Source organism: Marmota marmota, unplaced genomic scaffold (genome assembly GCF_001458135.2).
Source record: "Marmota marmota marmota unplaced genomic scaffold, marMar, whole genome shotgun sequence".
Lineage (NCBI taxonomy): Eukaryota > Metazoa > Chordata > Mammalia > Rodentia > Sciuridae > Marmota > Marmota marmota.
This window is the reverse complement of record NW_025999899.1, coordinates 203,779-218,018: the sequence shown is the minus strand read 5'-3', so window position 1 is coordinate 218,018 and position 14,240 is coordinate 203,779. Positions and strand designations below refer to the sequence as shown.

General features: G+C 44.0%; 1 protein-coding gene across 2 annotated transcripts in view; it reads right to left on the bottom strand.

Annotated features, from left to right (window-relative positions):
* Nucleotides 1–10,669: 10,669 nt before the first annotated feature.
* Zmynd15 (zinc finger MYND-type containing 15) overlaps nt 10,670–14,240 on the bottom strand; it is a 6,266-nt gene continuing 2,695 nt past the window's right edge. The window contains exons 4-13 of one of the 2 annotated variants that reach the window (XM_015505983.2): nt 13,855–14,015; nt 13,167–13,319; nt 12,790–12,870; nt 12,528–12,644; nt 12,351–12,439; nt 12,166–12,264; nt 11,879–12,032; nt 11,729–11,787; nt 11,308–11,468; nt 10,670–10,964 (exon numbers count right to left, since the gene is read on the bottom strand). In XM_015505983.2, coding sequence (XP_015361469.1) covers nt 10,793–10,964; nt 11,308–11,468; nt 11,729–11,787; nt 11,879–12,032; nt 12,166–12,264; nt 12,351–12,439; nt 12,528–12,644; nt 12,790–12,870; nt 13,167–13,319; nt 13,855–14,015 — 1,246 coding nt within the window. In that variant the 3' untranslated portion in view covers nt 10,670–10,792. The remainder of the gene's footprint in view (nt 10,965–11,307; nt 11,469–11,728; nt 11,788–11,878; nt 12,033–12,165; nt 12,265–12,350; nt 12,440–12,527; nt 12,645–12,789; nt 12,871–13,166; nt 13,320–13,854; nt 14,016–14,240) is intronic. The other variant, XM_048798328.1, reaches the window with a different exon arrangement.

Here is a 14,240-nt window from a genome sequence, read left to right as displayed (position 1 = left end):
AACCCAGGGCTTCAGCTATTCTAGGCAAGTAGTCTACCACTGAGTTATCCCCAGCTTCTGTGTGTGTGTGTGTGTGTGTGTGTGTGTGTGGTTGTAGATGGACATAATGCTTTATTTTGTTTTATTTTTATGTGGTACTAAGGATCAAATTCAGTGCCTCACATGTGCTGGGCAAGTGCTCTGCCACTCAGCTACAGTCCTAGTCCCATTCCCAGCTCCTTTAAAAAAAAAAGTGTATCTATATCTATATCTATATCTCCCTAAGATTTGGATCCAGTGATAAGTGGTACCACTTTAAACACAAGAAAGCAGGAGGTAGACAGACAGGCAGGGCACAGTAGGGGAATGAACACACTCAGAGAGAAGAGCTTAGGGAACAGACACACTGGCAGGAGAAGCCAGCAAGAGGACCCACTGGCCAGGTAGGAGGAAAACCAAGAGCATGTGAGGTCTTGGAAGATTTCAAGGAAGGACACAATTCTGTGAAGTGGTCCTAAGTACTGACCACCGGATTTGGCAAGATTGTTAACAAGTGGGTTTTCATTGAAGTGGTCAAGATGTGAATGGACTTAGCAAGGCCCTAAGCAACTTAGTGAGACCCTGTCTCAAAATTAAAAAAAAAAAAATTTAATGGACTCAGGATGTGACTCAGTGGTTAAGTGCCACTGGGTTCAATCCCTGGTACCAAAACAAAACAAAAAGATGTGAATGAAGAAGAAAGCATTATCTAACATTTGAAGATTGCATTCAACAGAGACTGAAAAAGAAAAAGAAAATCTACAGAGAAAAAACAGGAACATGCAGGCAAGAGACACAATAGAAAGCACTGGTGGAAAGAGGAGGAAGTTCTGGTTGCTTCTCTTTTCTGTGTGCATTAAAAATTAAGTTCACCCGCTGAGGATGGGGAGGTGTGGTCATTTGTGGAGAGATGGGGTATTCAGTCATTATTTCAGAGGGTAGAAGAGAGAACTGAAAAGGGAAACCAAGTACAATTGTTGGGCAGTGCTGAGAGCCTACCTATGATTTGTGATTATAAACTCAAAGTGAAATCAGTCACCACAGTTATTTCTCTCCAGTCATGTAGTTTAGAAAAACGTCTCATCATTGATGGAATGTGGTTTAACCAAACTTGCAATTTTGCAAGCAAGTGAGATGGAGCGAGAAGGACACGGGAATTAAGAGTGTATGTAGAATCAGGTGCGGTGGCACTCACCTGTAATCCCAGCAGCTCAGAGGCTATGGCAGAAAGATTGTGAGTTCAAAGCCAGCCTCAACAGCTTAGCGAGCCCCTAAGTAATTCAGTGAGTCCCTGTCTCTAAGTAAAATACACACAAAAAAAAGGACTGGGGATGTAGCTCAGTGGTTGAACACCCCTGGGTTCAGTCCCAGAACCAAAACAGGAAAAAATAAATACATAAAGAAGAAGAAAAATGTATGCAGAGCCTGGTAAAGCAGTACATGCCTGTAACCACAGTGCCTTGGGAGGCTGAGGCAGGAGGATCACATGTTTGAGGTCAATCTCAGCAACTTAGTGAGATCTTATCTCAAAATAAAGTAAAAAGGGCTGGGAATGTAGCTCAATGGTAATTCTTGGTTAGCATACATGAGATCATGGGTTCAATATCCAGCAGCAATTTTTTTTTCAAAACAAAGAGTGCATGAAAAGGGATGATTGTAGCAATGGACAGCTGGATCTGTCCATTGGTGAAGTGAGATGCAAAGACGTGAAGAAAGTGATAGTGAAAACATGGCATGATTAATGGACTAAGGACTCTGAAGGACTGAGGGATTGCTGGTGTGAGGGTACCAGAGAAGAGGCTAGAAAGATGGATACTGGTAGAATACCTGTAATAGGGAGACTGGAAATGCTGCAGTTACTGATAATGACAGGGTTGGGGGTTTGACCAAGGGAGGTGTGGCTGAGGTGGCAGGGAGGAAAAGTTGGTAATAGAATGCAAAGGGAAAGGAACCGCAAATTTAAAGTGTCAGATTACCTAGGTGGATTTGAAGCCCCATCAACGAGGACATGATTAATGGTGGAAAAGTTATTGTAAGCTAACTATCTTTGGAGAAGTTGGTAGATGTGGGCAGATGACCACAACAGGGACGGATCATGAGTGGTATAGTCTGTTTCCATGTGCTTCAAAGATGCTTTGGTTTTGGAAGGAGTAGAAAGGTTTTGGAGGCAAGAAGAAGAGGAAGCAAGAAAGATACCTGCCTCACCTCCAGGTATGTGGAGCATGACAGAAAAACAAAAGAGCTACTACTACTTTGGAGTGTTGCAAGGGAGTAGCATCTCTGAGGGAGCGTCAAATGTCTATGAGAGCAAGATGGCAAAGGGAAAATGGGGATGATGACTTGGGGAATTTTGTTGATGATTTAGCTTAAGATCCAGATAGAGTCCAATGAAGGATTTAAGGGTGGGGAGAAGGTAGAAAATTGTATTGAAGAGAGGATGAAGAGTTGTTTGGAGATCAATCTAAGTGATAGTGGATGCCCTGGCAAGTGTGGACTTCTGTACCTATAGTTAATAGGGATTTAAAGAAAGGTGTTTTCTTTGCCAAATGTGGGAAATTAGTTCTAGTTGTAGGCTCTGTCTTAGAATTGGTCTCTTAGTTTGCAATAAAAACAAATACAACAAAATATCATATGAGGGCTGGGGTTGTGGCTCAGTGGTAAAGCGCTTGCCTAGTATGTGTGAAGCACTGGGTTCGATTCTCAACACCACATAAAAATAAAGGTATTGTGTGTTCGTCTACAACTAAAAAAAAAAAGGTATAAAAAAAATCATATGACACTTATTGTTTGGATACCTACTATCTTGAGGGCTCTTCTAAGCACTTACATTTATTAATTTCCTTGGAAATTAATAAATGTTAATTCATTTATTAACTCTATAGAGTAGGTACTGTTGCTAGCCCTATATTATGGTGAAGAGGTAAACACAGAGGAGCTGGTAATTTGCCCAAGGTCGTTGTGATAATCAGTTTTCTGTCGCTATCACAAAACACTAAGATAATTAACTTAAAAAAGAAAAGTTTTATATTGGTTCAGAGTTTGGATGTTTCAGACCAAGATCAGGCAGACCCATTGTTTTTCAGGCTGAGGACAAGGTGACACATTATGGCAGAAGCATATAGGGAGCAAAACTGCTCACCTCATGGCCCGGAAAATAAAAGAAAATGTAGAGGGGATTGGGACTCACAAACTCCTTTGTGGGTATGTTTCATTGATCTCAAGACCTCTTACTAGCCCCTGCTTTCTAAGGGTTCCACCACCTTGCAATAGCACCACCTGGAGACCAAACCTTCAATACCCTGGATTTGGGGAGATATTCAAGATCCAAACTGTAGCAAATTGTGTCATTCTCCATGAAGCGGTATGATGGAGACGTTAAAGCTCATATCTGGAGCCATATTGCCTAAGTTTGTTCCCAGGCTACCCTATTTGACTTGATTAAGTTACCAAACCTCCTTGTGCCTCAATTTCCTCATCTCTAAAACGAAGACAATACCATCTGATGTAGCTTTTTTTGTGAAGATTAAATTGATGTATGAAAGTGCTTAGCACAGCCAGGTGTGGCAGCATATGCCTGTAATCCCAGTAACTAGAGAGGCTTAGGATCCCAAGTTTGAGGCCAGCCTCAGCAATTTAAAGAGACCTTGTTTTAAAATAAAAAAATAAAAAGGGCTGGGCATGTGGCTCAGTGGTCAAGCATCCCTGGGGGAGGAAAGAATGCTTAGAACATAGTGTGGCACAGACTAGAATATTTGCTATTTGTATTTTCCAGGCTAGGCCAGCAGAGTTCAGATCTCAGAAGAATTTCCCTAGGGAATCTAATTCTGAATCTCTCCATACCTGCCCAGCTAGTAACTACTGAAACCTGGGATCAAACAAGTTTTGCTTAAATTCATAATCCGTGGCATACCTGTCAGCCACGGATTGAGCAATGAGACCCAAACTGACAAGGAAACAGAGGAATTCAACAACGCCCTCAAACAACAGGATGCAATCAGTACTGAAAGATCACCCCACCCAATAATAGAAGAATACACATTCTTTTCACGTACTCATGGAACATGTACAAAGATAGACCATCTATCGTGGGCCATAAACTCAACATTAACCAGTTTTAAAAAATGGAAATCATACAGAGAATGTTCTCTGATCAAAATGGACTCACACTACAAATCAACATAATATCAGGAAAAACCTCCAAACATTTAGAAACTAAACAAAGTGCTCCCCCACCCCAGCATGTGGGTACCAACTGGGGCTATTCATGATAACCATCTATATAGCTTGCTGTTTCTTGTCTCACCAATGCTTCCAGTGAGAAGGCCAATGTTTCCAAATTTGTCAGTTGTCTGTGTGCCCGAGCCACTCTTTTGGATTCCTTAGACTTGTCAGTGCCTGTCGAAACCACACTGTGTTCCCCAAGAAGGAGAAGGACATTCCTGTCTTTACAGGAGTTTTTAAAAATACCTCCTCCAGCCTCTGCTCATGGTTCCTCCCTTGCAGGGCTCAGATCTAACTAAACCCAAGAGGCTGAGTTGGGACGAGCATACCCCTCTGACCCATGATGCCCTCCCCATCTCCGTCCCACACTTTTAACCTACAAACTTCCTTCTTTCATCCTTGACCAGAAACTCCATGTAGAGCATCTCAGGCAAATCAACTCTTCACCCATCAAGCAGGCCATACCATATATGGTCCCTGTTAAGTTGCAAACTGGGCCACTTTCTACTTCCTTTTTCATTTAATATTAAGCCAAATTAGGAACTGTCTGAATCTCCAAAAGTAGGGCTGGTTAGCGAGTATACAACTATCCATGAGAATAGACTGCCTAATGACATAAAAAATTGTTCATAACATATTGTTATGTCATAAAAGCAAGTTAGCAGCCAGGTGTGGTGGCACACTCTTTTAATTCCAGTGACTCAGAAGGCTAAGGCAGGAGGATATTAAGTTTGAGACCAGCCTCTACAATTTAGTGAGGCCACAATTTAGCAAAACCCTGTCCCTCAAAATAAAAAGTTAAAAGGGCTGGGAATTTTGTTGAGAGGTAAAGTACGCCTGGGTTCAATAATCCCCAGGACAAAAAAAATTAGCAATTTAGCATTATGTATATCACTATTAAAATTTTGTAGAAATTTCTGCATTCTGATTAAGAGTATGTAAATACACCAAGTTGACAACAGTGATTATCTTTGGGTGTTAGAATTAAGTGTCATTTAAATGTTCTTTGGGGATGGTTAATGGGCACAGGAGTACACTGGATAAGAGGAATAATTTCTAACGTTCTGTAGCATACATAGTACAGTAACTGTAACTGACAACAACTGTATATTTTAAAATATCTGAGCTGGTTTCGGTGGCTCATGACTGTAATCCCAGCAACTCAGGAGGCTGAGGCAGAAGGATGGCAAGTTCAAAATCAGACTCAATAACTCAGCAAGGCCCTAAGCAACTTAGTGGGACCCTGTCTCCAAATAAAAAATAAAAAGGGATAAGAATATGGCTGAGTGGTTAAGCATCCCTCAGTTCAATTCCTGGCACAAAAAAGGAGTGTGTGTGTGTGTGGGGGGGGATGTTAGGTATGTAGCTCAGTGGTAGAACACCCCTGGGTTCAATCCCCAGTACCTCAAAACAAAACAAAACAAACAAATCAGACTTCCAGAATCTTACCAGGATGTCCTACAAGCATTTCAAACTTTAAAAGTTCCACCCAAATTCATTATGTTTCTCTCTAAACTCCTTCCAATTACTCCAACTCTGTACCTCTTGTGTCTCTACTGTGAACAGATGGCACTTTCTTCTATCCAGTTCCCCTAGCTAGGAACCAGTGAGCTATCATTTATTACTTCCCCCTTCTCCCTGCCCTTTCCTTCTCTCTAATGTCTATCCATTGATGATGACCTGTTGTTTCTATCTCCTCATTAGCTTTAGGGTCTCTCTTCTTCTCTCCAACATCAAAACACCATCATCTCTTGCCTGTGAAGGGCCTGTTAGTAGATATTTTAGACTTTTTGAGCCATAGGATTTCTGTTCCAATATTAGCACCATTTGTATCCTGAAAGTGGTTACAGACAAAATGTAAAGACACCGTTGCAGTTGTTTTAATATATATTTGTTAACACTACAACTTGAATTTCATATAATTTTCACATCATGAAATATTATTCTTTTGATCTCTTCTCAAAGTCATACAAAAACATCTGGGTGAGGTGGCACACGCCAATAATCCCAGCACCTTGGGAGTCTGAGGCAGGAAAATTTTGCGTTCAAAGCCAGCACTCAGGGAGACCTTAGGGAGTCCCTAAGAAACTCAGTGAGACCCTGTCTCTAAAATCAGAAAAGGGTTGGGGATATGGAACAATGGTTAAGTGCCCCTGGGTTTAATCTCCAGTACCAAAAAAAAAAAAAGTCATACAAAAACAGACGGTTGGCTGATTTTGGCTAGAGGCCACGATTTACTAACACAGATTATAATCTTCTTGGAAGCAGGGATCATTATCTGTCTTTTTTCCCCATTAGATATCTAAGGACCAACACAAAGCCTTCTGTGCACTCAATCAATATTTGGTAAATTTGGGGTGCAATGGTGCATGCATCCTAAATCATAATCCCAGTGATTTAGGAGGCTGAGGCAGAAGAATCACAAGTTTGAGGTCAGTTTGGACAATTTAGTGAGACTCTGTCTTAATGGCTAGGGATGTAGCTCAGTTCCTGAGTTCTATCCCCAGTAGGGGAGTGCGGGTGTGTGTGTGTGTGTGTGTGGAATAAAGTTGGTAAATGAATTATTAAAGGAGTAATTTGTACATAAACATTTTTTATTACAAAAGGACTTTGTGTTAATAGATAAAAAAAAAATGAGCATATCCACACAAAAATGAATACGCAAATCTTTAGCAATCCCACCACTCAGAGATAGCCATCTTTTTATACTTTTGTGCAGTAGATGGTAAAAATTTAGAAAAAGTTTTTTTTTTTTTCCATGAATACAGAGTCTCACTAAATTGCTGAGGCTGGGCTTGAATTTGCAATCTTCCTGCCTCAGTCTCCTGGGTACTTGGAATTACAGGTGTATACCACCATGCCTGTCTGGCTAGGAAAAGATTGTTTTCTGGCCAAGGGAGTGGTGAAAAGTTGTTTCCCTTCAAACCGCAAGGGAGCTAGGCTTCCCCTTTCTGGCTGTAGGGGCTGAAGCTGGAGAAGAAAGATAAGGAGGAAGGATGGAAATGGTGCATGCATCCTAAATCATAATCCCAGTGATTATGGGGGGAAAGTAATTAGACAAGCAATTAACGATCTCCTACCACATGCAAAGCCAGACCCTGAAGGATAGATGTAGCACTCATGCTTTCTGTGTTTACAATTGAAAAGGTAGATAAGGAATTATAAGAGTGAGAACAATGAAATACGAGGGGGGGAAATTCACGGTGCTGTGAGAGTTTGAGGTAGGGGGTTTGTCTAATCTCAAATGTGGGTTGGGCAATGCCTCCTTTCCTAAGGAAAGAAGACTGTCTAGTAATTAGTTGGACAAGACAATGGGAAGTTCCATAATGAGAGAGCAGGGCATCTTTATTTAGAGGTGTTTGGCTGGAGGGCAGAGAGGAGCAAGAATTAGCACGAGATCAGGTTGGCAAGGACCACATCAAAAGAAGCTTGTCATCTAGATCTAACTACCACTTTGTGGAAACTAAAGAAGACTAGTGAACAAATTAAAAAACACCTGGAGGAGAAAGTAATCAGTTAGCTCCAGAATGAAGAACAATTTATGGGACAAATGATCTGGGTTCCCAGTGGCATGAAAATGGGAAAGAAAGAAAAAGGAGGGTGATCTGTTACAGAATAAGAGGTTCTGCTGGCTCCATGGTGCATGTTTTATAATCCCAGTGACTAGAGGGGCTGAAGCAAGAGGATTCTAAATTCAAGATCAGACTCAGCAATTTAACAAGCCTTTCAGCAACTTAGGGAGACCCATCTCAAAATAAAAAATAAATAAATAAATAAAAAGGACTGGGGATATGGATGTGACTCAGAAGTAAAGTGCTTCTGGGTTCAATCCCCAGTACTAAAATACAAAATAAAACAAACAAAAACCAAAACAACAGCAACCAAAACAAACAACAACAACCTCAAAAACAAAAGGAAGAAGACCTAAGAAACATAACTACCAGAAGTCATGTGTGGCTCTCATTTATTTCATTATTGGAACAAACCAACTATGAAAGGCACCTTTGAGATAACTGAAGAAATTTTAATATGAACTGGGCATTATAAGATACTAAGGAATCACTGTACATGGTGGTTACATTTTTTAAAAAGCCATTATTAGTTATAGATGCATATAAATGAGACGACTAGTGTCTGGTGTATGCTCTAAAATATTCTGGAAAAAAGCTGGAGGTAGGAATAATAAAATGGGGAAAATGTTGATAATTCTTAAAGCTAGGTAATGGTTATACAGATATTTATTATTATCAGACTCTGGGCTTTGTGTATATTAGGAAACTTAGAGAATACTTAATAGGAAGAGAGCATCTTATATGCAATATTAAAGAACTTCACTTTTTAACTTTCTATTTTTGAAATGATTTTAGGTAAATAGATGGATCGCAAAGAGAATGTTTCCATAAGCCCTTCACCACCTTCCTCTAATGTTTTATCTTACACAACTATGGCATGTTAATCGAGATTAAGAAATCAGAATTGATACAACACTATTAGCTGAACTACAGACTTTATTCAGTTTCTATGATTTTTCCACCAAGGTCCTTTTTTTCTGCTTCAGGATCCAATCCAATGTCACATCTTCTTAGTCTCTTCTAATCTCGGTAACAGTGTTTTGGCCTTCCTTGCCTTTCATGGCTTTAACACTTTTGAAGAACGGTGTCAAGTATTTTGTAGACTGTTCACAATTTGGATTTGTTGGATGTGTGCCATGATTAGCCTGAAATTGTGGATTTGAGGAAGAATACTGCAGAGGTGAGGTGGCTTTCACATCACATCATGTCAGGAGGCACATAGTGTCAACAGGACTTACTAAAAATTTTTTCTTTCTTTTTTTATATTTATTTCTTACATACATGACAACAGTGGGGTGCATTACATTATCCATTCACAGCACAATTTTTGTAACTCTGTAAAAAAAATCTTAGTCATTTGGTTAAGGTGGTGTCTGCCAGGTTCGTTATCTTTTCTTTTCTATATTCAGTAGCTTGAAAATCATTACTGCCTACAGTCAAGGAACTCCTTGGCCACAGGGTATTAAACTCAGGAGCACTCAACCACTGAGCCACATCCCCAGCCTTTTTTTGTATTTTATTCAGAGACAGGGTTTCACTGAGTTGCTTAGGGCCTTGGTAAATTACTGAGGCTGTCTTTGAATTTAAGTTCCTCCTGCCTCAGCCTCCCTGTCTGGGATTACAGGCATGCACTACCATGCTGGGCCTCCATCTTGATTTTAAGAATGAGGGAAGTCACTGAAGGGACTTAGGAGAGGACTAAATTCAAATGTGTTTTATTTTTGTGGTGCTGGGAATTGAACCCAGGGCCTTACATATGCTTGGCAAGTGCTCTGTCATTATCATTTTTTTACACCTCCAGGCCCTCAAATATGTGTGTGTGGTTTTCCTTTTTTTTTTTTTTTTTTTTTTTTGGTACCAGGGCTTGAACCCAGGGGCACTTAACCATTGAGCCACATCCCTAGCCCTTTTTATTTTGAGACAGAGTACGGCTAAATTGCTTAGGGCCTCACTAAATTGCTGAGGTTGAACTAAATTGCTGGCTTTGAACTTGCCATCCACCTGCTTCTGCCTCCCAGGCAGAGGGGATTATAGGCATGCACCAGCCTCAAATGAGTTTTTCTTTTTTTATATATATATTTAGTTGTAGATGGACACAATACTTTAATTTCATTTATTTATGTTTATATGATGCTGAGGACTGAACCCGGCGCTTTACATGTGCTAGGCAAAAGCTTTACCACTAAGCCACAACCGCAGCCCCTCAATTTTTAATTTTTTTTTTTTTTTGTAGTTGTAAACAGACTGAATGCCTTTGTTTATTTTTATGTGGTGCTGAGGATCAAACCCAGTGCCTCACACACGCTAGGCAAGCGCTCTGCCACTGAGCTACAGCCCCAACCCTCAAATGTGTTTTAAAAAGAATACTTTGGCAGTAATGTGGAAATGACATATGATGAAGCTTGCAGTGGAACTGGTTGTAAGTAGATGGATTTGAGTGATTTTAGGAGATCAACCGAGCAAAAATTGATATTATTAGATGTACAGGAAATGAAGGATGAGAGAAGGTGGAGCTGGGTGGCTAGGGTCTTTCACTAAATCCAAACCAAAGGGTCTGTGTGTCCCTAAAATGTTGTCTGCTTCCCTATCCACCAAAGAGAACCCAATTTCTGCTTCTTGGTCTTTCCTTGCTTTGGGGCAGGTCCCTGAAGGTTATCCCGGCTGGAAAACGATTTACCTACATAAAAATTGGGAGAGGTTTGGGATTGTCAAGGAAGATCAGCATTCCCAAAGCTGAGTTTGAGATCAGACAAGTGAAAAGGTTTGGGACAAAATCAGTCATTCCCAAATCCTTCTCTCCTTTCCTAGTTTAATGGCCCAATTAAAAACATGTAATCAAAGGGTCTGTGACTCAGTGATTTCAAACAAGTAATTTTATTTACCTTTTCAGGTTCGGCCAACCAATCCTCCCCTTTGTATTTTTGTTTTCTTCTAGGATGTGTGTTTGGGAAGGGGGGAGTTGACTGCTACCATCTTTGCACTCATCTCCGCCGGCGGACTCCGCGTCCAGCCTTCTTTTCTCTTCGACGCCTACCGGCGGGGGCAGGAGGAGCTACGGGAGTTGGGGCTGGGGGCGCGGGGTCCGGCGCCGAGCGGGCCCCGCCGCCTTGGGGTGGCTTGTAGATCAGGTGGAAGATGAAGGCGTTGCAGTACCTGCGGGAGGCGCGTGGGCGCTGTCAGGGGCGGGGCCTGGGCTCTTAGGGGCGGGACTTATGGGCCCGGCGTTCAGGGAGCGGGGCTAAATAGGGCTCAGCTCGCTAAAGGGCGAGCAGGGCCTTTTGCATCGTAGGAAAAGGAGTTGGGGAGAGTTCGTGAACTGGATCCAAAGGGGTGTATTGGAGATTATCTGGAACAGCGGGGATGGGGTGGTGGTGACTAGTGGGGACAGAAAAGGGGGGCTATAGGGCTGAGGAGAGTAAGGTTCCAGGAGAACCGAGACCTTTTAGGTGCAGAGAGTAAGAGAGGTTATGGGTCCAGAGGGAAAGTGGGCCCTTACCAAGGCATGCAGTTGTCGGCGGCTCTGAGGCGAAAGGGGGAGCGGAAGGGGTTGGGCTGTGGAGGACTGGTGCCCCCTCCCGTGGCCACTGCCATGGTCTGGTCGTCCATCACACAGCCATACTCGCTGCTCTCAGTGAAGAAAGCAGGCACTCGGAGAGACTGAGGTGGGGGCAGAGCCTTAGAGACTCCCTGAGAGGCTCCTCCCTCCAGATACATCCCAAGCCCCCAGGATGACAGTTGAAAACTGAGACCCTATGACACACCAGGATGCAACAGAGGCAGGAGGCAGTCACAGAGCTCAGAGGGTCCAGGACCCGTGGGTGCTCTCCACGTTTGGGGAGCAGTTGATGTGGGAGAAGAGAGTACAGAGGCTTTCAGAAAAGGAAGGAGGGGTTTGGGAAGAAAGTGAGATACCCCACCTGTAACCTGGGCAGAGAGCTCAGCCACGTGTCCTTGAGACCAAAGCCGGAATTAAATCCTGCCCAGGGAGAGCAGAGAGATGCTGGCTTCCATGGTCTCCTTCTCTCCTCCCTTCCCCATACTTCTCTCCCTTAGCCCCAGGCTCTTACCAATAACAAGGTCAGGCTTGGGCCCCTGGAGTAGATGATAGGGTCTGGCTGACACCTTGATCTGCAGGTCCCTGCGACCCCTTTTCTCTTTAGTCCCAGAGTTGAGCCGTGCTGATACTCCAGAATTAGGACGGACAGATACCTCAGGGCCATCCTGTGGAGCCAAGGGTAGGGCAGAGAAGCCACCAGAATTCAGGTGGATGCACCAGTTAAGACAGAAGAATGGGGAGAGGAAGACAAACATCGGGAGGCCAATAGAAGGATCAGGGCCTCCTTCAAGCCCTCACCCTTTGCAGGGTAAAATGTTGCTGGTCATTCTCAGGTGGCAAGGCATCACCCACGAACTGCAGCTCCAGGGCCACATGGGGAAGTAAGACCAAAAGCTCCTGAAGAACAAAGATAAGACAGGTCTAGCTCCCATCCTGTGTCCACCCCACAGCCAATGCCAGTCTCCAGGCCAGGAAAGACTTACCCAAAACACCATTACAAGGTCAAACTCTTTCCCTGCCTCTACCACATGGATCTTCAGCGACTGCTTGTTCTGTATATTGAGCTCAGGGACTAAGGAGAGGCCAGTTTTTAAGGATATGGTCTTTCTCAATGACCCCTCCTGCCCCTACATCCCCCCATCCTACCCTGTACTCCTTACAGGACTGGGGCACTAGGTGGGTGATGACATAGTACACGGTCAGCGGGTAGGTGAGAAGCACAGCCATGGGGGAGTCGAGGCTGAGGCCCCGCCATGTGTAGTAATCCTGCCACGAGCCTGGGGGAGAGTGGATTACTGGAGGACCCAGCTCCAAGCCTGAACCCCAACCTTTCTGGTCTAATAGCTCCCTTTTTCTCAGACACCCAGGCCTTTAGCCTTCCGTGTCCCCACCTCTGGATCCTTCAGGGCCCTTCCTGCTCACCAAAGAGGGCCTTGGGTGGATCTGAGGGCACTGGAGGCATCAGGGCAGGACCATCCCCCTGGAGAAGCTGGTAGGGATCTCCTGAGAGGATGAAAAGAAGAGGGAACCTTCACCTGACCCAACTTCTATTGCTTCCAGAAGAGCTGCATCCTCTGAGAGAGGGCCTAGAACTGTACTAGGAGGGATGAGAGCCTTTTTTAGGGTCAAGGCTACTGAATGGGATAGGCAGGGAGACCCCTTTGAAGGCTTCAGAGAGGGTTGAAATGGCACTGTTGGTGTTGGTAGGGGTTTGGTGTGTATATGAAGGAATTATCTGGGACCTGGTCAACTTTTTCTTCCCAATCCTTCCCTCTAGGCTGAGGACAGTCCCCACGCACCACTGAGAAGAAGGCCAAGGGATGGTGTGCTGCCCCGGGGGTGCCTGGGGGTGCCAGGTCCTGGAATCAGCATGCTGAGGTGAGTCCAGTAGCCACGAGTGAGTCCCCGGGAGGCCAGGAAGGCTTCCTTGTTAAAGGTTTCGCTGGTCACCTCTGGAGAAGGAGGGGAAGTATTGAGGGCCTGGAGTTGAGGCCCCAAGACTTTAGCTCTGCTCAACTTCCCCCAAGGAATCAGGGTCTGAGTCTGCTTCTAGTCAAGGAGGGAACTATCATTTCTGAGAGTCTACAGTATACCAGGCACAGAGCCTACACCATCCTTGTAACAATTCTGTGGGATTTTACATTTGTTAGTATTCCTCTTTTACAGATAAGGAAACTAAGCTTCCAAGAAGTAACATGATATGTTTAAGGTTGCACTGACAGTTGGTGGTGGAGCTGAGAAGCAAGCATTTGAAACCTACCCGAAAGTCCCCTGAGCTCTCACTGGGACCCAGGCACCTGGTTTTCCATTTCAGAGATCCTTTCTCTAGCCCCAAATACCCAGTACCCAAACTTTATTCCAGGGATCTAGACTTTAATCAAAGGCACTTAGTTTTCTGTTCCAGAACCTTGTTTCCAGGTACTCAGGCCCTATCTCAAAGGCCTGGTCCCAGTGTTCACCCAGCCCACTCTGAACTCCTTATGGTACCTGCAGTGTAGGTGAAAGGCAGAGTTGCCAGTTCCCCTGCCCGCTCCATGAAAGCTGCAAGCCTTGGGCACCAAAATCGGTGGCTCACATCATCTGGACATCGCCGCCAATCAGCCCGGAGACAAATCTCTCCACAGTACAATACGGCACTGCACTGGGGACTGGGGGACATGGGGTGGTAGGCACCTAGTGTTAATCTCTCTAAGTCCTGTCTGCTGGCTGTCTGCCCCGCAGCTGCCCATATGTCATTTGGCCTTTTTGTCTTATACCCTCTAATTTACCTGTAATTCCTGTTTGTTTTTTCCATCTCTGTCTTTGTATTTCCCTGACCCTCCCTGTCTGTTGGCTGTCTCCAACTGACCTGGCTTGAGGGGGTGGGGGGGGGG